The 26,114-nt window shown below is 44.3% G+C and overlaps 1 protein-coding gene across 2 annotated transcripts; it reads right to left on the reverse strand.

Annotated features, from left to right (window-relative positions):
- Positions 1–5,952: 5,952 nt before the first annotated feature.
- Cdkn2aip (CDKN2A interacting protein) lies at positions 5,953–9,029 on the reverse strand. 2 transcript variants are annotated; one of them, XM_055593682.1, is made up of 3 exons: positions 8,595–9,029; positions 8,047–8,177; positions 5,953–7,495 (listed from the first exon to the last, which is right to left on the reverse strand). In XM_055593682.1, exons 1-3 carry the CDS (start codon positions 8,837–8,839, stop codon positions 6,147–6,149), a joined length of 1,725 nt encoding a protein of 574 aa, XP_055449657.1. In that variant the 5' UTR covers positions 8,840–9,029; the 3' UTR covers positions 5,953–6,146. The 2 variants fall into 2 exon arrangements, with proteins under 2 accessions (XP_055449657.1, XP_055449658.1); XM_055593683.1 differs by having other exon boundaries at positions 7,418–7,495; positions 8,078–8,177.
- Positions 9,030–26,114: the final 17,085 nt, after the last annotated feature.

Here is a 26,114-nt window from a genome sequence, read left to right on the forward strand (position 1 = left end):
GTAATAGTCGATGTTTAGCTTTTTCATGTGTTTGCTGTATTCTATTATTGTTCGCTTTATGGCCTCAGCAGCCTTTTCTGTTCAACTGTCACTGCAGAAATGACATATTTTAAAAATTATTTTTATGTGAATTGGTGTTTTTTCCTGCATGTGTGTCTGTGTGAGGGTGTTAATCTCCTGAAACTGGAATTAAGAGTTGTGAGCTGCCATCTGCATGCTGGGAATTGAACCCCGGTCCTCTGGAAGAACGGCCTGTGCTCTTAACTGCTGAACCATCTCTCTCTCCAGCCCCATGATCAATATGCTTATGTCTAATCCTCTAATACTAGTGTCAGTGATCTAATATCTCAAGTATTGGTAGCTGTTGCATGTATACTGTTAGTTGTTTATTGCCTACTTTAACTTCAATTCAGCCATTTCTAATATAAGAGTTTAACTTCATGGTACGTTTTCACTTTTGGTCAACATTTTAACAGTAATTGTTATGTACAAGATAATGATCCAAGCACTTGACATCTCATTTAATGGTTTTTGCTTTTTGTGAGTGCTTGTTCATTTGTCTTATGAACATCTAATAAATGGCAGCTTGCTCCTTATTTCAGGTAGCTCTTGAAAATAGGATATTGTCTAGAATACTAAGTAAGACTTATTCATGAAAGAAAACTCAAGTTACTCGGCTACCAGGCTCTGTCTAAAAGTGTATATTCCTATGTGTCTCTTTCTGGCCAACAGTTCTATCACAAGTAATTTTTCAGTAAGGGTACACAGGAATGATTGAATGACACGTTCTTTTCACAAACAGCAGATTTAAGGAAGTGTGGTCAGTATGTGTTTGCTGTCCAACAACTGGATTTCAAACATAATTTTAGTGGGAACAGCTTCTCCAGAAAGGCAATGAGTGAAAATTTAGCGTAAGGAACTAAGGAGCCCACGTGGACAGTCAGGTTCTTAACCTCTTGCTGCAGCCACTTGCCAATGTTTTAACCAGCAGGCACCTGATACAAAGGGTGCCACACAGGGCAGCAAAATATGGACATGAGAACAGCTCAAACTCCAACAGACAGGACACACTGCAAGCAGAAGTTCTCTAAGCCACATTTTTGACCAGTTCTCTTTGGGGAACATAACTTGGGAACTTGGAGACAAGTCTGAGATGGGACATTAATTCAAAACTTGGAGTCAGTGGTGGCTGGAGGGATGGCTCAGAGGTTAAGAGCAATGGCTGTTATTATAAAGGTCCTGAGTTCAATTCCCAGCAACCACATGACAGCTCACAACCATCTATGCGATCAGGTGCTCTCTTTTGGCATGCAGACAGAACACTGTACACAAAAAACCAAACCAACCAACCAAAGAAAAAAACCCTGGAGTCAGTGGATAGCTTTAGCGGTCCTCCTCTTAAGTGTGGGATAGGGCAATAACCGGTTGGAAGTACATTTTCACACCATTGTTTTTTTTTAATCTATTTTGTTTTGCCCAACACACAATCATTTTGTAGTTAAAGTTTTACTCTGGAGAGCCACCCTTGAATCAGAGAACTTTGAACTATCCCTACCATTAACCTGATGCAATAGGTTCAAATTGTGCTGAGTACAAAGTCAAAAAGACAGTAGGGCTGCTGGGCATGTGGCATGCACCTCGAGACCATAGAGCACACATTTAAAGGAGTAAGAGGGAAGAGAGGAACTGTGCACATTCATTGTGCATTTTAAGTTTTAACTAAAAATAAAGACCACTTCAAAGGTACACAAATATAGACGTTAGAAATAGGAATAAAGGGACATACCTACAAAGCAAACACTCACGAGACTGAGCCAGGAGGGACACTGAATTTAAGGCCAGCATAGGTTACACAGTACCAAACCAGCCAGAGCTGACACTGGCTTAGAAAACCCAAACAGTAGTTAACCCTCCTAAAGGTGCTTGCCTAAGCTAATACCACTCTGACCTACCCAACCGGGCCATATGATCTCAGATGAAATTACAATCAAGAGGCATAGCTTGCAGATAGGCTTTCTGTGGTCCAATAATCTACTGTCAACTTTAAGGGATCAGTGAGTGACTAATCTCTGCTCCAGTGCCACAGGTTAGAATTCAAGTTATCACATGGCTAAAGCCATGCTACCTTGAGAAAACAGCAACGTTTGAAGTTGTTTTTTGCTGTTTGGGTTATCTGGGGCCAACAAGTTTCAGGCTAAAGGTGCATGACAGCAAGTCTGATGAGTTCCATGCTTCCATGGTGGAAGATGGAATCACATGAGTTGTCATTACCTGCATACACACACAAAAAATGTAATAAAAATTTATAGCTATTTGTAGTTTTTAAAAAGGAACACAAACTTAAATGGGCCCTCAAGAGGTGGCACTCTCTACTGGGCAAGTTTTGTGTTATCTAAGTCTACCAATGATAACATGAAGTAAATATTCAGTGATGATTTGCAAATCCACCAAAACTGGCAATATGATACCCTCTGATTAATTCACTTTGTACTCTAACTTCAAGTAAAGACCAAGTTAATTCACAAATTACTTGTCATTAAGATTTTGAAAAAAAATTTAATTATTTTAAAATTACAGAATCTGGAGGGAAATGTACTACCATCTTACTCTCTAACCACTTTAGAATCTTTGCAAAGTAATTCTAAGTATTTAGTCAATTGGGTTTTTGTTTTGAATGCCTAGGGTGGTGGTTCTCAATCTGTGGAACACAACTCCTTTGGGAGCCGAATGACCCTTACACATCAGAAAACAGATATTTGTGATTTGAAACAGTAAAATTATAAAGTAGCAATAATAATTTTATGGGGCTGGAGAGATGGCTCAGTGGTTAAGAGCACTGTGCTCTTCCAAAGGACTGGGGTTCAATTCCCAGCACTCACATGCAGCTCACAACTGTCTATAACCTCAATCCCAAGGGATCTGACACCTTCACACTAAAATTAAATGAACTATACAAAAAATAATTTTATGATGGGGGTCACTACATGAGGAACTCTATTAAGGGGTTGCAGTGTTTAGAAAGGTAAAGAGTCCCTGGCCTAGGGTGTAGTGAAGCCACCTCTCTTATCATTGCAGCGACCAAACACCTAACAAGAAAACAAATGGGTTTATTTTGGCTTACAGCTCAAGGAGATATAGAGCCCATCAAGGCAAGAAAGACATAGCAGCAAGGGCATGGGGCAGGTCACACGGCATCTAACCAGGATAAATAGGACAGGAAGGAGCCAGGTAGGGCATGGTGGTACTGACTTAACTCCAGCACATGGGAGATGAAGGCAGGTGGATCTGTGAGGCCAGCCTGGTCTGCATAACAAATTCCAATCACCTCGTGTAACAGTCAGATCTTGTCTCAAAAAAAGTAGAGCCAAGATATTAAACTTTAAGACCTGCTGGGCATGCACCCTTGTAATCCCAGCACTTGGGGATACAGAGGCAGGAGGATCTCTGTGATTTTGAGGCCAACCTGGTCTTCAGCCAAGGCTACACAGGGAAACCCTGTCTCAACAAACCAAAACCAAACAAAATCTTTTAAGACCCACCTCCCGTGACTCCTGTCCTCCAGTGAGGCTCCATCTCTTAGCGGTTCTACAATACCCCAAAATGCCTAAGGGCATGTCACCTGAAGCTACAACAGGTGCATCTAACTGTTATCGCTACACAAAGTACAACTTGGTATTTTTATAATTATTTATGCCCCTTACTGTTCAGCTGTACTGGAGCTACAAATTTACAATTTACTTTGCTCAGCAATGAGTACACTTAACATCTGTGAAACTAGAATCAAACAATTGATAGATGAGCAGCCATGCAGCAATTGCAGCTTTCCCACTATTAGCCTTTTACAGCAGTATCTGTACTAGTTACTGTGTCTCAGCAAGTCTTGAAACTCCTAGAACAGATCCCAAAGCTTTTCTTTTCCTGCACTGTACTAACCTGAAGAATTATAAAACCACGCATTTGCTCTAAGTCAGAGATCTTGACTTTTTTGTTTACGAGGCAAAGTATAAAAATGACCTCATGTCTTACCTCACACACTGAAGCAGGGTCTCCTGGCTGACCCTGCAGCTACACAGGAGTGGTAGTGCACGGCTGTAACCTCAGCACTCAAGAAGCAGACACACTTTCCACGTTCAAGACCAGCCAGAACTACGTAACAAACCCACTCTCAGAAGCCAAGAAAATGTATTAGCAAGTTCTCATTTTCTCATTTGCCGTTGTTTTTTTTTTTTTTTTTTTTTTTTTTTTTTTGCAGTTTTTCTGTGTAGCCTTGGCTGTCCTGGACGAGATTTGTAGACCAAGCTGTCCTTGAACTAACAGATCTGCCTGCCTCAACTGCTGGGATTAAAGGCCTGTGCCACTATGAGGGGTTCATTGACTTTTGTGGCGGTACTGTAAATTAATCTTAAGGCCTTCTCTGCATGCTAAGAATTCTATCACCTCCCTTTTTTGTTGGGGGAAAGGGGCTTTAGGCAGGGTTTCTCAGAGATCCACCTGCCTCTGCCTCTCGAGTACCGGGATTAAAGGCCACTATCTCAGAATTTAAACCCCAGAATCTTATTTTCAGACAGGGCCTCAAATTACTCTGTAATTCTTCCTGACTCAGCCTCTCAGTAGTTGGAATAATAGACCTATGGGAGCACACAGACTTTCACACCAAAATAATACTATGATTTAAAAGATTTTCAATATAAAAGCCTTTATATTTGCTAGAACAAGCCATTTTCGGAAATTACCAAATCATCTAATCAGATGTATTTCAGAAATGTATTTATTCTAATTTTTGGCTCACTCTTCTGGTAAACATTGGTTTACAAAATACAGCACAAAAGGAACTTGAAGGTATTTTTACAACTCACTCATGTTATTCTTCTCCACCACAATATATAAAGGTAGCCCATTTACAGAATATAATTTTGCTCTGGTATCCAATGAGCCATCCTCAAAAAAATAAATCACTTAAAAAATGTTATCTGGCAAAATACAAACATCCCTGATTATTTTAGTTCAAGCTCAGGAACCTAAGCATATCTGTTATTGCTAAAGTACAGAATAACTTTTACACACTTAAATTATGCTTAGGTTCAACCTTCCAACTCCAATATAACTACTGAATATGAGAGGTCGTTTCCTTTTTCTGTACATTATTGCCATTACTGTTCAGTGTGCAGCATCTAGAAAGCCAGAAGGCCACCAAGACAATCAAATACCTTAGAGCAGACTTTAAAAATAAACCACACTAGATGAACAGAATCCCCTAAAACAGAAAAACAGTAAATTCTACATTCTGCTTCATTACTAACAGAGTCAATCCACATGAATACATTAAAGAACTGACCATGGCTCTCTAGTCTTCTCCATAGTCTTCTGAAATCTGCAAACACAAAAACCACCTGGTTCTAGGCATGACCTTTAACTTCCCTACCCATAAAGATGTGTGTGTGATATTATGAAAACTACTTGGTTGTAGTTTACTTTGAATAGTAGTTAGGAGCCAACTTACAAGACTTGGTTGTGACTTCAGGGTGGAGGGAAAAAAAAAACCCACAACTTCTTGAAAAGGTAAAATAGCTTAAAGCATTTAATATCTAAACAAATCAGTCTGTTAATAGTAGTAGTCACAAAATATGCTTAATATAGAAACCCACATTTGTTTTAAGAAAGTGTAAATTGCATTTTACCTCAAAACATAAATTAACCTGCCTAAGAATCAGCAGCGGTCAAAATCATGGTCAATTTTAAACAACTTCAGAATAAAACAGCAGTAAGTACTTTATACTGATTTATAGCTAAAAAAAAAAAAAAAAAAAAAAAAAAAAGACGAAAGAAAAGCATGGTACATTCCCACCAAATTGGAAGTAGAAAATTTCTTCTACAGAACTACACATCGTACCTAATATATCATTAAAAATAGAATACAGTATTTTCTTCAGCAAATAAAACAGCACACTGGTATGCTGTCAATGTATACCCTTTAATATACACTGCCATTCATAAATTATTTACAACTTCTACTTTAGTGAAGAGAACTAGAATTTAAATTTTCTGCAAAACTGGAAAAAAGCAATACAAAAATCTGTGAAAGCCAGTGTTTTATATTCTATAAAAGCCAGTTTTTCTCTTCCAACACCAGATCCTGGATGCAGTGGTTACAGTAATTCTTGAGGATGTTTCAATGCTGGAGGCAAGTTCAGAGGTCTTGACTCTTCATCAAGGAGCACTAGGTCTTCTATCTCACTGCCTCTGTACTTCCTTCTACATATCTTCACCACCACCTTCTTCTTGAGAAATACCTTCAGTGCTTCTCTCGATGCAACTGCTTTCGCATTTTCTTTGCTTTTCCCACAGCCAGTGCCCAAATACACCGACTTACACCTCAATTCACAAACAATACTTTCTTGAGAGCTCTTATTTTGAGGCAGATCTGCCAGTTCTTTTAGTGGGACAAAAAACACATCCAGTGTTGCTTTCAGAGCCTCAATAGCTGCATTTAGCAGCTCTCCATGATTCACGTTGGGGCTAAAGCCACCAACAGCTACTAACTTCCATGCCACTGTTTTATACAGTCTATTGAAGAAAGGTTGCTTCTGTTTTATATCTTCATTGGTTAACTTTCGACAAGAGAATTTGACAGAACTCTCACTGGACTGTGAGGTACCTTTAGAAGGCAACTGTGAGGCGCTACTCTGAGAACTACTCTTAGAAGCTAGCTGAGACATGCTTGCTAAGGAAGTGCTTTTGGAAGCCATAGATCCACTGCTCTGGGAGCTGCTTTTGGAAGCTAACAGTGATGCAGCTACCTGAGAAGAGGTTTTGGAAGCCAGAAGTGATGTAGTTGTTGAACTGCTCTTGGGAGTTAGTAAAGAGGTGCCTGATGAGGAACTGTTTTTAGAAACTGATGGTGAAATATTTGCCTCTGAACTAGTTTTGGATGTTAAGCCACTTGAAGCGGTCTCTGAACTAGACTTAGAAGACAGTAATGGCAACTCTACTTCTAAGCTTCCAGAGGAACCCAACAAGGGAACCTCAATCTCTGAGCTGCTCTGAGAAGCTGAGATTGACGAACCTTCTAGAGCACTCTTTTTTGGTGATCCACTCTGCTGTCTGGAATCAGTGGACTGGGTCATATGACTATTCATACTTGACTTCAACAATGAAGAAACAAACGCTGCTGCATGTTTATCTGGAGCGTCTGGGTCAGAAGCTTTTCCAGACCCTGCTGCTGTTACCTGAGAGGAATTGCTGCTGCTGCTGCTTTGGCTGCAGGCAGGTCTATCTCCTTCACTCTCAGAGCTAGTCTGATTAGAGACGCCAGAGCTGCTCCGAGCCGAGGTCCCACTGCTCTCTGATTTGGTAGAGGACCCTGCAGACGCTGAACTGTTTTCCTGCTGAGCTGAAGAACGATCTGTTTTTGCAGATTTCTTTCCATGATCTCGCTCAACTGAAGAATTATTTTTTCCTTCTATGGCTCGTTTTTTGGATGGTTCTTCTATCCCTTCTAGAAAGAAGAAAAACACAGGTATTTCACTACCGGTCCCACATACATGTCAATCAACAAACATTCATTTAAAAAGCATAAAAAGCTGGGTAGGCACAGGCCTTTCATCCCAGCACTCAGGGGGCAAAAGCAACAGGATTGCAGCCTGGTCTACAAAGCAAGTTCCAGGACTGCCAGGGAATACACAGAGAAGCCCCATCAAAACAAAACAAAAGCAAACAAACAACAACAACAACAAAAAAAAAAAAGCACAAAAAAAATTTCAGGACTACTAATTTCTTTTAAAGTATGGAACAATTTCAGTAATATATTAAAACAGCATTAACATTATTAGTTTCTAATATTAAACTAACACAATCATACATTGGACTTGAAAATAAAATCAGCAACTAAAACAGACAAACGTACAGTTTAGCTTTAACATTTCAACTAGATTAAAACATTATATACAGTTTGGCTTGTTAAGAAAAATTAGTATCGACAGCAATTCCTAATTATGTCAAGCTTATGTTCTAAACTCCTATGAATGTTCACATCTATGATCTGCTAACCATTGCTACTCGATATCCCTCTTTTCTTCACCTTGGCAACCAGTTCGTCTCGTGTAGTATGGATTGGAGCATCTGTCACTTTGATGCCTTCAGCCATACTAAGAATTTTATCCATAACTTTTTGAGGGTACCTGAAAAAGAAGCAAAAGTCGCTTTCAAGAAGTGTTTTTCGAAAGTACTCGCCGTGTGAGGAATGCAGGCCTAGGGAAACTGCATTTCCTGATTGACTGCATTCGAAGCGCACGATCCGCGGGACGGCTTCGTCTCCCGAGATGTCACCAACAAACGCCCCGGGGGCTCGGGAGGCGGGTCTGCGCTAGGCAATCTTTCATCTCGGGCTCTTCCGGGCCGAGCACTGTCGGCGAAACGCCAACAACTCGGCCTGGCGGGGTTCACACCCCGGCATTCGGTGTCGGCGCCCCCCCACCCCGGGGGCCCCGGCAGTCCCCCCGGTTCCCGCGCTCCCCAGCGACGCAGGCCCCCCCCCCCGAGGGCTCCTCGGCCAGCCGCCGGGGGCGCGGGGGTACCCCGGAAGGCCCCCCACTCACCGGCACCCCAGGAAGACGTGGTTTGCCCAGGCCATGGAGAAGGAGACGAGCTGCTGCAGCTGCCGACTGCGCGCCCCGCTCTCCGCAGCCTCGTCGGGCGCGGGGACCAGGTCGCCCGCGTTGCGAAGCAGAAACTCCCGGCGGTGGCGCCAGTGTTTGTCCGTCTCGCCGTCGCAGCGCTGCGTCTCCACCCAGGCGGCCACTCCCGGGTTCTGGCTCAGATACTCCGACACCTCCTGCGCCATGTTGGGGCCTGCGGGACGAGGAGAGCGCGGGCGCACGGAGCACAGGGCGAGAAGCGGCGGGGCGGCGGCCCTGTCAGCGCGGCCTACCCCGGCGGCCGTCCGTCCGGAGAACGCCCCTCCACCAGCTCAAACCCCAAACAACAGAGCACCGCGCCGACGAACCGCCCACTTCCGCCTGCCGCGGGCGCGCTCCCTTTTATAATCTCGCCGCGGTCGCGCCGCCTTCCGGCGCGAGCCCGGCCTCCCAGGATGCTTTGCAGCGCCGGGCCGCCAGCGACTCAGCGGTTGCGCCCACCTCGGAGGGCGCGCCGCCCGGCGGAGGCGGCGCTTCGGGCGACTCTGGGGAGGCGTGGCTCCCCGCCCTGTGAGAGAGGGCGCGCGGCGTTGGTGTGGCCGCGGCCGCGTTTCGGCTGCGCTTTGTGACGCCGCGCTGTTTCCGCTCCGGGGCCCTACCACCTCAGCGTTCCGCCGGCGCTTGGGGACGCCGCGCATTGTTTCCGCCTCGCCCCGGGGCCGGGGGCCAGCGGGCGGAGCGCTCCGGCCTGGCGTCGTCGCCCGTCCGCTGGCGCGTCTCCGCCTTCAGGCCCTCGCAGCTTCGCGCGGCCAAAGTAAACAGAAGCTGGCTCCCGTGCGTGCGCCGTGCGCCAGGGAAGCTGAACCAAGGGTTCCGAGGCCGGGAGAGGCTCCGGGCACTTGGGAACGCTGGGAGGCCTTGTGGGATAGGGACAGTGCAAATAACAAGCGCGTGTGTAACTTTAATGACCAGCACCAGCGACCCCTCGGGTTGGTTCTGGCTGGCTGCGTGCAGATCTCTGCAGCCACGCCTTGCCCTTGCGCCGCAGGCTCTGGGCTTGGTTTTCCCCGGTGTCTGGGGTTCCGGATCCAACCCAGACAATACCTGCTTCCTCTCAACGATTCTAGCCCCAAACTATAAACAACCCTGTGCCAAATGCTTCTGTAGCCGTACTGTTGGCTGAAAACGGCTGTTAACGCCGGTTGGGCCACAGTAGAAATGTACCTCCTTATCTCATCCGTCCGGCCTCTCCCTCTTAGAGGAATTGTGGTTTTGCTTAAAAAAAAAAAAGTTATTTCTTGGATATTTTGTTTGCATGCACGCCTGTACATTATATGCGTGCCTGGTGTCCTGGGAAGCAAGAAGGCAGTGGATCTCCTGGAGTTGAAGTGATAAGGGTTTTGGGCACCATGTGGTTCCTGGGAATTGAACTTAGCTCTTCTGGAAGAGCAGCCCATGCCACTGAGCCATCTCTCCAGCCCAGGGCTATTTTTGTTGTTGGCTTGTTTATTAACATGTCCAAGTCCAGATACACGGGCTAACATTAGTTTAATCAATGCGTGAATGTAATTATATATAATAGTGATAAATTATTAGATGTTTGCGTTTTGTTGTGAAAATGCTTAAATAATAATCACGCAAAAATTAAGTCATTTTGTTACTAAGCGTGAGCAGCCATGAGCCTGTGTCCCAACACTGGCCTCTAACAAGCCAGTTAGAAGAACCAAGTTAGTAGTGGGACGCAGGAAAAGACCTTCAAGGTGGCCATCCTGGAAAGATGGACAAAGTGGGCGGTCCTGCGTACGCCCAGGGCTCTGGAGGCAGAGGTAGAACTTGAGTTCAAGGCCACCCTGGTCTACAAAGCAAGTTCCAGAACAAGGCTAAACAAAGAAAAACTATTAGGGTGAGAAGAAAGAGCCTCTTTAAGACACCTGCATTGCAGCCCAGCTTGGTGGCCCATGCCTTTAATCCCTGCGTTTAGGAGAGGCACTGGCTGGATCTCTGATTTCAGGTCCAGCCTTGTCTACAAAGGGAATTCCAGGATAACCAGGGCTACACAGAGAAAGACTGTCTCAAAAAACTAAAAACCAACTAAACAAACAAAATCTTCATTTTTACCATGACAATGACAATTTTAGATAGCATTGAATAAGCAGCAAAAACGCCATGTAATTTATATACTCGCTAGAGCAATTAAAAACCAGCCACTTCATGAAAACAATATTGCCTCCCAAGCCATACCAGAAGAAACCAAAACCGGCCAAAAAAGGAAATTTGAACCTTCAGTTTTTCAATCTCATCCATTTTACAGTTAGGTCCTGAAATCTAAAGACTGTAGAAACTTTTACAGCTTAGCAATTTTATGAATTCTTTGTCACTGGGTTCAAAAGAAAATGACCTGTGTCCTTCTGACTGGCTTCAAGGCCCTAGCAGGGAAAACAAATAGAATGTGTAACAGACCTGGTTGTAGACCAGGCTGGCCTCAAACTCACAGAGATCTCCCTGCCTCTGTCTCCTGAGTGCTGGGATTAAAGGCGCGCATAACCTTGCCTGGCTAGAACTAACATTCCAACAGCAAAGTTTTTCTCTTTGGTGACATAGTCTTGCTATCTCTTGGATGATCTGAAACAGGTGATCCTTTTGACTCAGCACTGGGGTTTACCCCATCTCCTGTGTCTCCTTTTTTGGCTTGACAGCAATAATGAAAATAAAAATTAGTCCGAAAACAAGAGTATTTATTTGCAAAAGTTGGGTCCTTGATGGAAAATATATGTGTGGTTTTGTTTTGGATTCTTAAGCTCAATTTAAGACTAGTGGAATGGTTCAGTGGGTAAAAGCACTGTCTTCCAAGCTCCAAATCTGACCTCCACGTACACCCCTGTTGTGCCTATATAACATACACATATGCACTAAACTTTTTTTTCATACAAAAGTCTGGTTACAGCCCCCCTCCCGAGGTAGTTTTTTTAATATGAAGATTCTAGGCATAGGCCATAAACCACAAGATTGAGAAGAATAGCATACATTAAAGAGCAAAGGAAACTCAGGATGGCAATACGATTTAAATGTGAAATGTTCCCCATAAGCATATATGTCTGAACGATTGGTCCCTGGCTGACAACACTATCCAGAGAGGTTGTAGGACTTTTAAAAGGAGATGAGGGTGAGACCTGGGGCACTCACAGGGCATTGGACCTTGAGAATTATAGCCTCACCGGGCTTCCAGTTGCTTCCTGTTCTGATAGGAACTAAGGAGTCCTGGCTGCACAACTGTCTCCATGGAGCTGCCCGCTGCCGTATTTTTCCCACTGTGATGGGCTATATTCCCTCACTATTAGCCAATTTACATCCCTTAAGCTGTGCTTCTCAGGTATTCTGTTACAGTGCAGAGGGAAGCTCAGTAATAGAGCACAGTGCGTGCAGTGCCCTGAAACAACAAGGCACAGAAGAGGCTCCTCATACTATAAACTACCGTAGGACTTTCCTTTCTCTCCCAATATATATAAGCACATCACAGAGACACGTGCCCATGCACATACAGAGAGAGACTGGTGTGCATATGTGCTCGTGTGAGTGTATTAGGGCCCAGAGAAAGCCTTGAAACTATTCCAATAGCTAATTGAATGGCGAAGTGCCTGCCAGCACCAAGATCCAACGTGATATGAGGCTGGGTTAGTAACCCAAGTCAGCAAATAGAGTTCTCAATCATACGCCAGGGCCAGGCTGCTGAGATCCAGGTCGGGGGTCCAAGCCAACTGTAGAGGGACTTTAATTCAGCAACCTGGGTGCTCTGGCTGGAATACAAGCACATCCTTAGCACACACCTTTAATCTCAAACAAAGAAGGTTGCTGGAGCCTGCCGGCAAACACTGCCTGAGTGGGGAGTGAGGATTGAAAGAAATAAAGCAAGACAGAAGGGATCAGCTCGAGAGGACTGTCGGTAAAAATTGCAGCTGGAAGTTTATTCCACAGTTCTTTTTTATAGGCAAAGCAAAACAAGTCACATCAATACAAGAAAGGGGTTCATGGAACTGCCAAACTTGTTTTCTTAAACCACTTTCCTGTAGCAGATATGGTCTTGAGAAATGGGACCATCCCAGACTAGAAAGAAAAACAACTGGACCTTGAATGAGGGCCAGCTTAGACAGAAAAACAGCTAGGGCTACTGAACCTTGAAAATAGGCCAGACCCGATGGCCCTCCCTAGAGGACAGGATGAGCTTATTTTGAGATAAGAAACCTGGGGCAGGGAGGACTGCCCTTGGAAGAAGCTACAAGCTGCCAGCTGCAAAACTGTTATCTTTCTGCTGACTAGTCAATGTAAAGAAACGTGTGGTCTGATTTTTAGGTATAAAAACTCTGTGCTTTGTATGCTTGGGGTTGTCTCCTGCCTTGAAGGGGCGACCCCCATCACGATTGGAATAAACTAGTGCCTCTTCTTTTGCATCGAACCACGGTCTGTGAGTCTCATTAGGAGGGGAGTGGTCCGGAGTTCCTGCAGCTGGAGTGCAGGTCTTGCATTGCCAAAGTTAGTATGAAGCCAAGCAGAGAAATTCAGTCAGAACCTGAGAGAAGCCAGTTTGAATCAGTGGGTTTGGAGAGGAGTTTGAGCCAGAGCAGCTGAGTTGAACCAGCCAGCCAGAGTTTAGAAAGAGATAGAAAGAGTGTGCTTATCCAGCAGTAAATCTCAGAGATAGAAAACATTCTAGGCCTAATTAGATTGTATGGAAGCTAGAAGCTTCCAGGAGTAGGCCTATGTTAGCAGATGGAGGCAGTAAGCCTTGGAGACAACAGTTGCATCAAGCGAATAAAAGTTACTTTTACAGGCAACAAGGGAGAGCCCTCAAGTATCCTGACTGTCCTACTTTGACTGAGAGGTCAGATGAAGTCATTGTCAGCAGAGCACAGACACATTGCCTAGGACACCTAAGCCTGTCTCCACTAGAAACCCCATCAGAACTACAAAGTGGGAGAGCCTACCAAGAAATATTCACCACCCCTATCCTTGGTAACTGGGTTCAAGCACCAGCGATGGAGTCCTCTTAGTTTCACAAGGTTTTTCTTCTGTCAATGGAAGTGCACTCTTTGTCATTGTTGCTGAACACACTTGCTAAAAATCCCAGCACTGAGAAACTTCTGTTTCAGAATGTGACTTTGGAAGCCACAGAGGTACAAGGACCTACAAGCAGAGTGAAGAACAAATATGCCAGCCAGTGCCATGGCTGAAGTCCTGGCTTAGTTTGAAAAACACCTCACAGTTGACACAAAATACGTGAGGTCACAAGGCATACAGATCAGGTGATAAGTCAAGGACTCCTGAATGTCAAAGCCAGGATTATTTAACACACATTTTATTTTATTATTACTATTGTTATTGACGCAGGGTCTCTCAATATAACCTTGGCTGTCCTGGAACTAACCCACTATGTAGACCAGGGTGATTCACAGAGATTCTCTTGTCTCTGCCTATTGAGTGCTGGGATTAAAGCTGGGTGTCACCATTCCTGGCACACATTTTAAATTAATGTATAGATAGAGGACAGCTTCTGAATTTAAGGTGGGAGTGGCTTGGATGTGATTTGCAAATGCTGGTTGGTAGATCTAGTATTAAGATTGTCATTGTATTATTCAAATGCTGATTTCTGTACCCATAGAGATCTGATTATAGGCTGGACTTCGGTATCACTGTTCTTTGGCTGCATCATATTTTGTAAACACACACTTCCCTTACCTTCTGATTGGTTAAATAAAGAGCTGAACAACCTATAACTGAGGCCAGAGAAGGAGGCAGGGCTTTCAGAAGAGAGAGAGAGAGAGAGAGAGAGAGAGAGAGAGAGAGAGAGAGAGAGACTATGGGAAGGAATCTTAGGAGCAGTCAGTTGCTAGCTGGACTCGGAGGAAGTAGCAAGAGCGAGGACTAGAGACTGTAATGCCAGGTTCACAAGACCCTCAGAGACCACCAGGAGATGACTTGATGCAATAGAAAGAGAGCTTTATTATGAGAGTGATCGAACTTGGGAACCAAGTCTCACTGGCGCAGCAGTAGAGAAGTGGGACCTCGAGCTCTGAGTGAACAGGATTTTTAAAGGAAAAGTCTGTGAGCAGGGGGTTTCCATGACAGCAAGCAGGAGGGGGGCCATGTCTTGATGGTACAGGATTAGGTAAAAGTTAGAGGGGCGAGATGACCTTCTCTGAGGCACAATTGCCTAAGGCATATGCTTCTTTGAGGCACAATGGCTATTCTTCTAAACTATATCTGAAACATTGGGGAGAATTTTCCCACCCAATGCCCAACCGATTCTCATTGATTATTGCCAGGGAGATTGTCTCTATTTTCTATGAAGTATTTATTCTGTGATATTTCCTGGAGGCTGTTGCTAGGAGAGTTAACTTTGTTTTCTGCCAGGTGCACATTTTGTGATATTTCCTGGTACTTGAATTCAGCTCCCAGTCAAGATGGCTCTTTATTTCAAAAATGGAGTCATCCAGGCTAACTTAAACTCTTCAAGACTAATGTAGGCCATGTGGAGGAAGGTAGGCCAAGTCAATACAGTCGGGTTAAAATAGCTGAGAATCTGCCCAGCTACAATGCTGTAAGCCTACAATAAATACAAAAGATCTCCATGTCATTATTCCATCTGCTTGCTGTCTCAAAGAAACTCCTGTTACAGGAAAAAAGTGTCCTAGTCAGCTGTCCGCCACTGTGACAGAGCACCTGAGAAAATCAAGTTAAATGGAGGAAAGGTTGATCTTGGCTCATGGTTTCAGCACACTATTTCTTGGCCCTCGCACGCTCAGCCTCTAACAGAACAGAATGTTGGCTAGGGAGTACAAGGTGGAGAAATTTTGCTTGCTTCATGGGTGCTGAGAAACAGAGAAAGGGTCTAGGGGTTCAGGACATTCTTCAAGGACATGCCCTCCCTAACGACCTAAGTTTCTTGAACCAGGCTCCATCCAGTAGAGATTCTACCACTTTCCAACCATACCATCAGCTGGCAGCCCAAGTCTTTATGGCACATGAGCTTTTCTGAGATTCCAGATTCAAACCACAACAAAAGGGTTAGTAAATCCGAAGGTGGGAAGTTGAGATGGAGTCTGATGGAGTTGAGAATGCTTGAAATGGACATTTTGAAAGACAGAAAAAGAAGTTGATTAGATAAACACAGCTCACATCAGAGCCACTTTTTAGTAATTGTAAAGCACACATGATTGGAAAAAAATGAATGTTTAAGTAAAATGGAAAAGCATAAAAGAAAAGTGGAAATCTCCTTCACTTCTGGTCCCAGTCCACCAGACCAATGTTAATGCTGATTTCTGTCTTTCTTATTTGTTTTGTTTGTTTGTTTGTTTGTTTGTTTGTTTGAGACAGGGAGTCTTTGTGCAGCCCTGGCTGATCTGGAACTAGCTCTGTAGACCAGGCTGGCCTTGAGCTCAGAGATCCACCTGTCTCTGCCTCCCAAGTGCTGGGATTGAAGGCGTGGACCACCACTGCCCAGTTTATCTCTTATTCTTACACTTTCATTCTTCATTTTTCCCCCCAAATTTGAACATTACTCTTGGGGCTGAAAAGATGGCTCAGTGGTTAAGAGCATTTGCTGCTCAGAATTCCAGAGGACCTGGGTGAAATTCCCAGCACCCACATGGTTGCTGGTAACTGTTAGAGTCTAGAGGAAGCCACCAAACCACTCAGGTACCAATCTCAGTTAGATGTGGAAGGCGTATTGAATGCACTACCCAAGACTGATCATGATAATGGACACAGAGTAGACTCAGGGTTTCTATATGTACACTTTGCTGTCCTGGACTCGCTTTGTACATCAGGCTGGCCTCGAACTCACAGAGATCCACCTGTCTCTGCCTCGCCTGTGTGCTGGAATTACAGGCGTGTGCGTCAATGCACCCAGCTCCATCTTTACTTTCTTAATGTATCATTTTTAGACAACTAATGCCTTACCCTCATATCATGTAAAGAAATTCTGAAGGAGAGACCCTACTGTAGATATCTGGATAGTCTAAAAATATGCCTTTATAATAAAAATCTAATCCCTAGCGGTAAATTGGCAGTGCCAAGAACCCTATACTCACCTGCATGGTTTATACCGAGGCCTCTGCTTTTGCATTAAGACTTTAACAAGCTGTGTAGCCTTTAATCCCAGCACTAGGGAGGCAGAGGCAGGCAGATTTCTGAGTTCAAGGCCAGCCTGGTCTACAGAGTGGGTTCCAGGACATCCAGGGCTACACAGAGAAACCCTATCTCAGAACATCAGAGATAGATAGATAGACAGATAGGACTTAACAGTAACACATGTTAATTCTCTCTAGCAGTTTTGAGGACTAAATGAGACTAGGAAGTGACTCTTCATGTGGGTTAGTTTCTAAAATTCGCACACACCTGAGTCGTATATGCTTCGAGTACACAATACCTTCTTTTCTGATGGCATAGCAATTGGCTTTTATATATTTATTTATTTTTATCTTTCAAGCTGAGACATAAGTTGTATATACATATAAGATTGACCTCCAATTTTCTTTCTTTTTTTTGGGGGGGGGGAGTCAGGCCACTATACAGCCCTGGCTGTCCTGTCCTGGAACTCACTATGTAGACCAGGCTGTCCTCACATTAATGAAGACAAATAACAAAATAATTATTGAAACTGGGTGTGGTGGCATATGTGTGGTAATCCTAGCATACAGACACAGAGGCAAGAAAACCAGGAATTTAAGGTCTTTCTGACTGAGTTGCAAAGAGATGCACCCTAAGTCAGAAAAACAAGGGCAACGGATTTTACTCAGTTTTTGCCTGGAATTCAGCAGGCCCTGGACTTAATCCCTAGCATTGGGAAAAAGAAGTGTCTCGTGTGTGTGTGTGTGTGTGTGTGTGTGTGTGTGTGTGTGTGAATTGGCTTCTGTTTCAACAACATCAACAAAATGGATTGGCATCTCAGTTAAGAGGGCAAACTGTGGGAACCAGGGATTCAGTATAATCAGGAAACCTGGTTTTCTGGGTCTTGTTGACCTTGCTTTGTATGAATTAGGGAGAATCTTAATCAAGTTTTTCAAGGGAGTGACAAATGGGTCTCTTAACACACTGCACACGCTCTTCAGGGCTTGACAATCTGGAAACTAAAAGAGCTTGCATTTCATGACAGTTTGTGCCGATCTGCAGAGACTTACTTGGGCATTTGTTGAATTTGTCGGCTCATGTTTCTATGCCTTAAATAAACACGCTGGCTACTGGTACGAAATATTCTAATTATAAAGGTCTGAGTCATGTTTCTACCCAAAGAATAATAAAATATGAGAAAGGTCAGTATCATAGAAGAAAAGCAACACAATAAACTCAAGAACTTACACTGGAGGAGACAGAGACTACCACCCTGTGAATACTGCAATACGTTTTCTGTTGTGGAAGTTCTGGTTTATGATAGGTAAGCATGGTTTTATTTTAATCCCAGGTGTGGGATATGGGACTGATTCAGATTGTCCACAGCAGCAAACTATTTGCCTCGTGCGGGCTCTGAGAGAGGCTCTTTGCCCGCTGCAGATAGGTTAATTCTGAGGACTCTGTGAGGGAATAAAGGTCAGAGTCTAGAGAGAAAAAGGAGACTCCAAGAAAGAAGAAGGTTGCTGGTGTTTCTCTCCTGCTGCTCCTGGTTGCTGCTGATGCAGTGCGACAAGAAGCTGGAGATCTCCTGAACCGAGGATTGGACTTGCCCCAAGGAACCCAACAGCCCTAAACAGCAGGAAGTAGCTAAGGAAAACTACACCCCTTCTTCCCACTAACCATCTTTCTCTCCTGGTGTTGGGGTATTGGAAGTGATTAGGGTGGAGAAGAGACCAAAGAATTAGACATCAGTGGCTATTGTTTTAAAGTTTAAAGCACAAGCCTGAACTAAGGCCAGCCAGATGGAGACATATCCAGCCTTAATGCGGGGTAAGAACTAGCCTTGCTGCATTCTTTTCTGCCCACTAGAGATACAGTTGCTAGGAATCTGGCCCCTCTCCTCGAGGAAGGGAAGCCAGACCATTAATGGTTGGGGGCCTTCCTATAGCCAATCAATTCAAAATGCAACATCCCCTTTTGTGTTTCGACCAATAGATGCTTGCCAGGCAGGAATCCCCCTGCTTTGGGCATGCTGGGAGGGACCAGACTCTTTAAATCACCCAACTAACTTGAGCACGGGGCTCGGGGCTCTCGGCTATCACCACTTTGGCGGTGAGGGTGTGTGAGCCCAAGTTGTAGCTTGTAATAAAAAGATCCTCATGTGTTTTGCAACAGACTTGACTCCTGGTGGTGATCTTTTGGGGTCTGGAAAATCGGGCACAACAGGAGGAAGAGATGTAAGAACTGTAAATAAAATAGTTTTAAAAAGTAGTGCCAATGGTTTTCTTTTTTTTCTTTTCTTTCTTTTTTTTTTTTTTTTTTTTTTTTTTTTTTTACTTTATTTGCCTGTGGCGGGGGAGGGGGGCATGTTTTTCACCCTGTAGCCATTGCCCAGATTTGAACTAGTTAGTGATCCTTCTGTTTCACCCTCCCAAGCACTGGGATTCCAGGCAGGCACACAATGCCCAGCTACCAGCAAAGGTCTTAAAGTATAGCAGTTTCAAGAGACGTGAGGCAGTGCTCTGGAAGATGCTGTGGCCAAGAGAACTTCCTCTTCTCCACCCTTTAATTAAAGTGACAAACATTTTTTTGTTTGGTTGGTTTTTTTCGAGACAGGGTTTTTTTGTTTTGTTTTGTTTTTTCTCTGTGTAGCCCTGGCTGTTCTAGAACTCACTCTGTAAACTAGGCTGACCTCAAACTCACAGAGATTCACCTACCTCTGCCTCCCGAATGCTGAGATTAAAGGCATGCACCACCATTGTCCAGCTCAAACTTTTTTAAAAAATAGAAATTCTTATATTTCGTTACATGGTATTGCACATTTTCATCTTATTGATTTCCACATTCCTTTCCATGGCAATAAGATGAGGAATTCCTGTACTTTGTCTTCCCATCCCCTTGAGAAATTTAATACTTTATCTTAGAATGTGCAAGATTTAAACCTAGAAAGAGCACACAGAGACTGGAGAAGGGCTAGTATTTTGGAGGCCTGAAGAGCAGGATGGATCAAATAATAAACCTGAGCCTGATTCTTCAGAGACCCAGACCTTAGAGGGACCTTAGACACATTTATTTTGTACATGAAGAAACCAATCTTCAGAGTAGATAAAGGATTGGTTACTGCCAGCACAAAATAATAGAAAGCCAGCAAATGTAGTTGATACCTCACCTTCTGGCCTAGGACTCTGCTATCTAGCCCATATTGCTCCTTGGTGAATTTTGACTAGTCACCAGTGAAGGGGCGGTGACTCTGAAACAACTAGGAACTGAACCAAGCCTGGAACCCAGGAACTGAGGCCACAACAGCAAGAAGGCAATTAACAATGAACATTTGGGTATGGTGGTGTGAATGAGAGTCTCCAGGAGGAAACTGCCTGTGGAGGATGATTGGTTAGCTCTGATGAACTGTGAAGAGTTTGGAATGTTGCCGTTCCAAAAGAGGTTACCTCTTTTTGGGCTAATTCTAATACTCCAGAACAGCCATTTCTTGTCCACCCTTGTGCCTTAACTAACACCTTATAACTAATAGATTTGGAACCTATTAACTTAGCAGACCACTAGCTTCCAACAACCCAAAAGCTAAGAACGCCATCAGATAGCATCTTGGTCCTGTATAAAAGCTTTCCCCATCTTGCTATAACTGAGGTACCCATGATTTGTTTTAAACTGGCCTTGTTATGCCTTTCTTTGTTCTGTAAAACCATAGAACTTAATGAAACTTCTTCCACATTATAACATGGAAATCCATTCATCCTTCCATCTATCTGTCCATCCATCTATATACATTCATACACACATACACATATAACTGTGTTCCCATGGTCACTCAACAGGACTCCAGAATAAGCCGTATCTTCCATCTCTGGGCTATGAGCCCAGAAGTAATGGTGGGAGCCTTTCATTCCACCACTGGGAGGCAGAAGCAGATGAATTTCTATGCGTTTAAGGCCAACCTGGTCTGCAAAGTGCGTTCCAGGGGAGCCAGGGCTACACAGAGAAACCCTATCTTGGGGGAAAAAAAGAAGAGCTGTGGTTTTTGTGTCAACAGCGTCAGGAAGGAATGTGCAATTCTCTGCTCCCAGGGCTCCAGCATGGGAATGTTTGCTTGCCACGAACTTGTAAGCAGCATGTTAGCAGGAAGAAATGTTCCTGAAGAAAACCCAGGGGGACCAATGAACACACCTCAGGTTGCTTTAGTTGGTGGTTTATGGGAATACTGTCTTTGAAAGTCAGACATTCCTGAGTTTGAATCTTGGTTCCACTGTTTGGTGTAAGCAATACTATATGGTCTTAGGCAAACTATTTAACTTTTCCAAATTTGCTTCCTTTTTCTTATATGTAAGATGTGGGCACAATCACTTACGAATCATAAGGAAAAAGCAGTGCTGTATGTAAAAACATACGGAGTTTACCCTAAACAAATGAACATTTGTTGTTTTTTTTTTTTTGAGACACTCTCATATACCCCAGGCTGCCCTTGAGTTCACTATACAGCCAAGTACAACCTCAAATTCCTAATCCTCCTGCTTCCAATGTAACAGAGCCCCAGACCTTAGCCCAACTGACTCCATGATGGAAGTACCATTCAGGCTGTGAAACGGAGCATGTAGACAGCACTGTCTGCTAAACCTAAAACAAAGATCTAATCTATCAAAGTCCATAGTTCTGGGAAAGTTTCTAAATGTACTAACCTTGCCTTTTGCCTTTGTAGTTCTGCTTCTGGCTAACTGTTCTTGTTAACTGAAGTATGTCAATTCAGAACACGATCTGTTATGCTTAAAAGCTCATCCTGAGAAAGGCTCAGTGCTACACTGGGATCCCGGGCACCCAGTTAGTCACCAGTTGGCTAATGGAGACTTTATTGGCTCAAACCCATGGCAGAACAACCAGAACCAGAGAGTGGATACCCAGCCACACCAAGTGCTGTGACTCTAGCTGTGCAACCCCAGGCCTCGATTTAATGAACACACTTCGGAAATATGCTGGGGTTTTACTTGGCAATAGTGATGAAGTTGTAGTCTTGTTTTTCTATGAGTGAATTTATTTTCTGCTTTAAGGTCCATTCCACCAACTGAGGAAAATAATTTCCAGCCTCTCAATATTTTGCTTTCTTTTCTAGTGAGTCTGAGTGTCCATTACAGAGAGCTCACAGAGTGGTAAGGCCAAGAAGCCGAGCGTGGAAGTCAGGATGAGGGACTCCCAGGCATTTCCTCAAAACCCTGCTTTCCCACTGATTTTTCCTGATGTCTCCTCTTCATCCCTGTTGTTGAAAGGCTGTCCCTCACTCTTGAAATCTGTCTGTCTAAGTTGCTGCAGAATGTATAAAACAGTGGTTTTTAAGGTGGTCCCTTGCCCTGGGAAGTTCCATTTTACAAGCAGCTTTTGACTCTTTGTTTTTTTGTTTTGTTTCGAGACAGGCTTTCTCTGTCCTAACAGTGGGAGTAGGGGCTGTCTTTGACTCTGTTACCTACCTCTGGATCCCTTTCCCCTAGCTGAGCTGCCTTGTCTGGCCTCTGTGGAAAAGGATGCGCTTAGTCCTCCTTTGGCTTAATGTGCCAGGGTGGGGCACCTATGATGAGATCCATGGGGGGGGGGGGTTTTTGGAAAATGGGAGAGAGGTATGGGGGGGGGAGAAGGAGTGTGAGAATGGGACTGGGAGGAGAGGAGGGAGGGGGCTTTGATCAGGCTGTAAAGTGATTAAATAAATGAAAAAAAGAGCAAAGCAAAACAAAAACAAACAAACAAACAAAAACCTGCTCTGTCGATCAGGTTGACCTCAAGCTAGGAGGTCCACCTGCTTCTGCCTCCCTAGTGCTGGGATTAAAGGCGTGTGCCATCACACCTGGCTTTTTGATTCCATTTTGAGGATTCATCTACAGACAACACCCTCTGCCTGGCACCACCCATGCAGTACTGGCTGATAAACGACTTATTCCTGGGGTTAGAAAAGATACCATTCTAAAAATTTATCCGAGTGAGTTGAGACTACAGGAACTCGTGGGTGCATCAACATCATACCAGAGACACCAGTCTGGAGACCTATTAGCAGACAGGGGAAGGGGGTGTTTCCCCCACCTGGACCCTATCACACGAGGGATATCTAGCACTGAGAGGGCTTGGCCTCACCAAACAGTCATCTAATACCTGACATCAAAGATTCACTGGCAGACAGCTCCAGAGTGTCCCTGGGGTTTTAGCTCAGGTTATTCCCAACTGTTGACACAGCCTACACCTGCCCTCTACCTCGTTCTCTGGACACTGATCTGCCCAGTTCTACCCTTTAACCTCTGCAGCTGGTGACATCTTCCCTCTTGTGACTCTCCGGTGGCTTGGATTTACAGCAGCAGATTCAGTCCTGTGGGTTGTAACCCCATTAGTGGGGGTGGACCGATCCTCTCATAGGTATCGATTAAGACCATTGGAAAACACAGATATTTACATTACGATTCCTAACAGTTGCAAAATTGCAGTTATGAAGTAGCAATGGATATTGTTTTATGGTTGGGGGGAGGTCACCACAACATGAGGAGCTGTATTAAAGGGTCACAGCATTAGGAAGATCGAGAATCACTACTCCACAGGAGCTGCTGTTTTCCTGCAGGAGGTTTGGGCTCATTATCCTAGCAATACAGACTCTGCACAGACTTGTATCAGCCTCCCTCCGAGACCTCTAGAACTCTGCCTAGCCTCTTTAATTTGCATCCATCCTATAACTCTCTTAGTTACTTCTCTATTGCCAAGACAAAACACCATCACCAAGGCTAGTGAAAACCAACAGTTTCAGAGGCTGAGTCCATGACCATCCCGGCGGGAAGCATGCAGGCATGGTGTGGGGGTGTAGGAGAAGTAACTGAGACCTCGCATCTGATTGACAAGCACAAGGCAGAGAAAAAAGAGCTACTGAGAAATAGGCTTTGAAGCCTATTCCTCAGTCACACATCTCTTCCATCAAGACCACACCTCTTAATCCTTCCCAAACAGTTCCACCAATAGGGGACCAAGCATTCAAACATAGGAGCCTATGGGGGCCGTTCTCATTCAAACTGCCACTGATGTACATAGAGATAGATAGTTTCCTGTACTCACCTCAGCCAGATTAGCGAGGTAGGTAGAATCATCTGGCAAGTTGCTGCCCTTGACACCACTTTACCTTGTGAATTTACTGTTTTTCAATAACTTCCAATATTTTGAAGAGACATAAACATGTTCATTTTATGTTTCTGACTAGCTCACTAGCGGCACCGTACAGGGAGTCCTCAGGCCCCTGCTATCTCCCTCCCTCTCTCAGGCACACGTAATCATTCTGTTGATCAGTTGGACTTGTTGGGATGTACCTTGAGCCTGTTTCTAGCCCATTTGCCCAGATACACCATGCAGTTGCTTCTATTATATTCCTTGTTTTGGTCACTTTTTGTCATGGTGACAAAATACCTGAACAAAACAAAACAAAACAAAACAAGTTGGCCGGGTGTGGTGGCACACACCTGTGATCCCAGCACTCGGGGGAGGCAGAAGCAAGTGGATCTCTGTGAGTTCGAGGCCAGCCTGGTCTACAAAGTGAGTCCAGAATAGCCAAGACTACAAAGAGAAACCCTATCTTGAAAAAAACAAAATAATATAATATAAGAAACAAAACAAAACAAAACAACAAGTTGATGGCTGATTGATTGGGGTCATTCATTGTCTTAGTAGTCTCAGCCCATGGTCCATTTTGCTCTTTGGTTTCTAGGCCATGGTAAGGCAGAACATCCTTGTAGAAGATGGTAATGGAGAAAACTGACAATCTCACAGCAGCCAGGAAGTACAAGGATTTGGGGGGACAAGGCACCTTTCAAAGGCACGCCCTCAATGACAGGCTTCCTCCAGCCAGGCCCCTCCCTTCACAGTTTCCACTGTCTTCCAGTATTCTATTTAATTATGGATCCACCAACACAGTAACACATTACCGAAGCCAGAGGGCTCAGAATTCAATCACTTGCCCAGCGCCACCCCTCTGAGCACTTTACCGGAGACCAAGCTTTCAATACATGAACTTGTCACCAGGATATTTCGTATCCAAATCAGTCCATGCCACATGAGAAGACTGTGTTCCATGGCGTCCCTGGGTCCTATTGGCAGTGAGGTGTGCGTCACATTGCTCCAGAATCCCCCAAATCAATTCCAGTGTTAATTGTGTCACAGTCATGTCCAGCTCCTCCCCTCACCACCCCGCCACCCCCCCCCCTCCCCCGGCTGAAATTCAGCATTGGAGATGAAGGCAGGACACACCCCCTTCCTTAGGGAAACATTCCGGATGTTGGGTCCCCTGGTTCCTTTCCAGGTCTGCGTATCTTTGGAGAATTTCTTTTCTGGGTATGAGCAGCCTGCTCTTTGTTCTTCAAAACCTATAGTTAGTATGTTCTTTTTGGACTTTGGCCTGTGAGGTCCAGACTTCACCTCTTTTGTCTACTACTTTCTGCTGCTGCATGCGAGAGCCTACTCTCCACACACTGCAGACAGTCTGAGCTGTCTCTGGCATAGAAGAAATCCTCCTCAGTCACTATCAAAACCTCCTCAGACATGAATACTGTAGGGTAGTTTTAGTTTGTTTTGTTTTGGTTTTGTGTATGTTTGGTTTTTTTTTTTTTTTTTTTTTTTTTCATTTTTGTTTTTCGAGACAGGATTTCTCTGTGTAGCCTTGGCTGTCCTGGAACTCTATAGACCAGGCTGGCCTTGAACTCATTGATCTGCCTGCCTCTGTTTCACGAGTGCTGGGACTGAAGGCGTGTGCCACTACACCTGCTTCAGTTTTAATTTTTAATGAGCAATTTCCTTTTTCTTTTCTTCTTCGTTTATTTATTTGTTTGTTTTTTTGAGACAGGGTTTCTCTGTGTAGCCCTGGCTATCTTGGAACTCACATTGTAGACCAGGCTGTCCTCGAACTCAGAGATCTGCCCACCTTTGCCTCCCAAGTGCCTGGCTATGAGCAATGTCTTTACCTCTTACAATGAGTAGAATGGGCTGGTGGCAAATAGGCAAACTAATAATAAATACCTGGGTCAGCGGAGCTCTTCCTTCAGACAAGCAAGTATCTTAATGAACTCCCTGCCAACGCCTAATGCACGAGGCCAGACCTACAAAACGTAACAGGAGGGAAACAAAATAAAAGGGCAGAAAAGTGTTCAGAAAGTCGTCTAAATATGAAGAACTCGCTGGCAGCCGCTGATGAGCGACCCAAGACAGCATTTTAAAATCTCATCTACTACTCCTCTTGCCTTCTGTGCAACTCTTGGTTGGGTAAGGATGGGTTTTTAAAAACCTCAATTAATTTTAAGGACGGAAACAAAGTACGTGTTTTTCTTCTCACCAGGGAAGGCAATTTTGATGTTAAACACCTCA

This window comes from Psammomys obesus, unplaced genomic scaffold, assembly GCF_907164565.1.
Source record: "Psammomys obesus unplaced genomic scaffold, mPsaObe1.curated_primary_1811, whole genome shotgun sequence".
In the NCBI taxonomy this organism is placed as follows: Eukaryota; Metazoa; Chordata; class Mammalia; order Rodentia; family Muridae; genus Psammomys; species Psammomys obesus.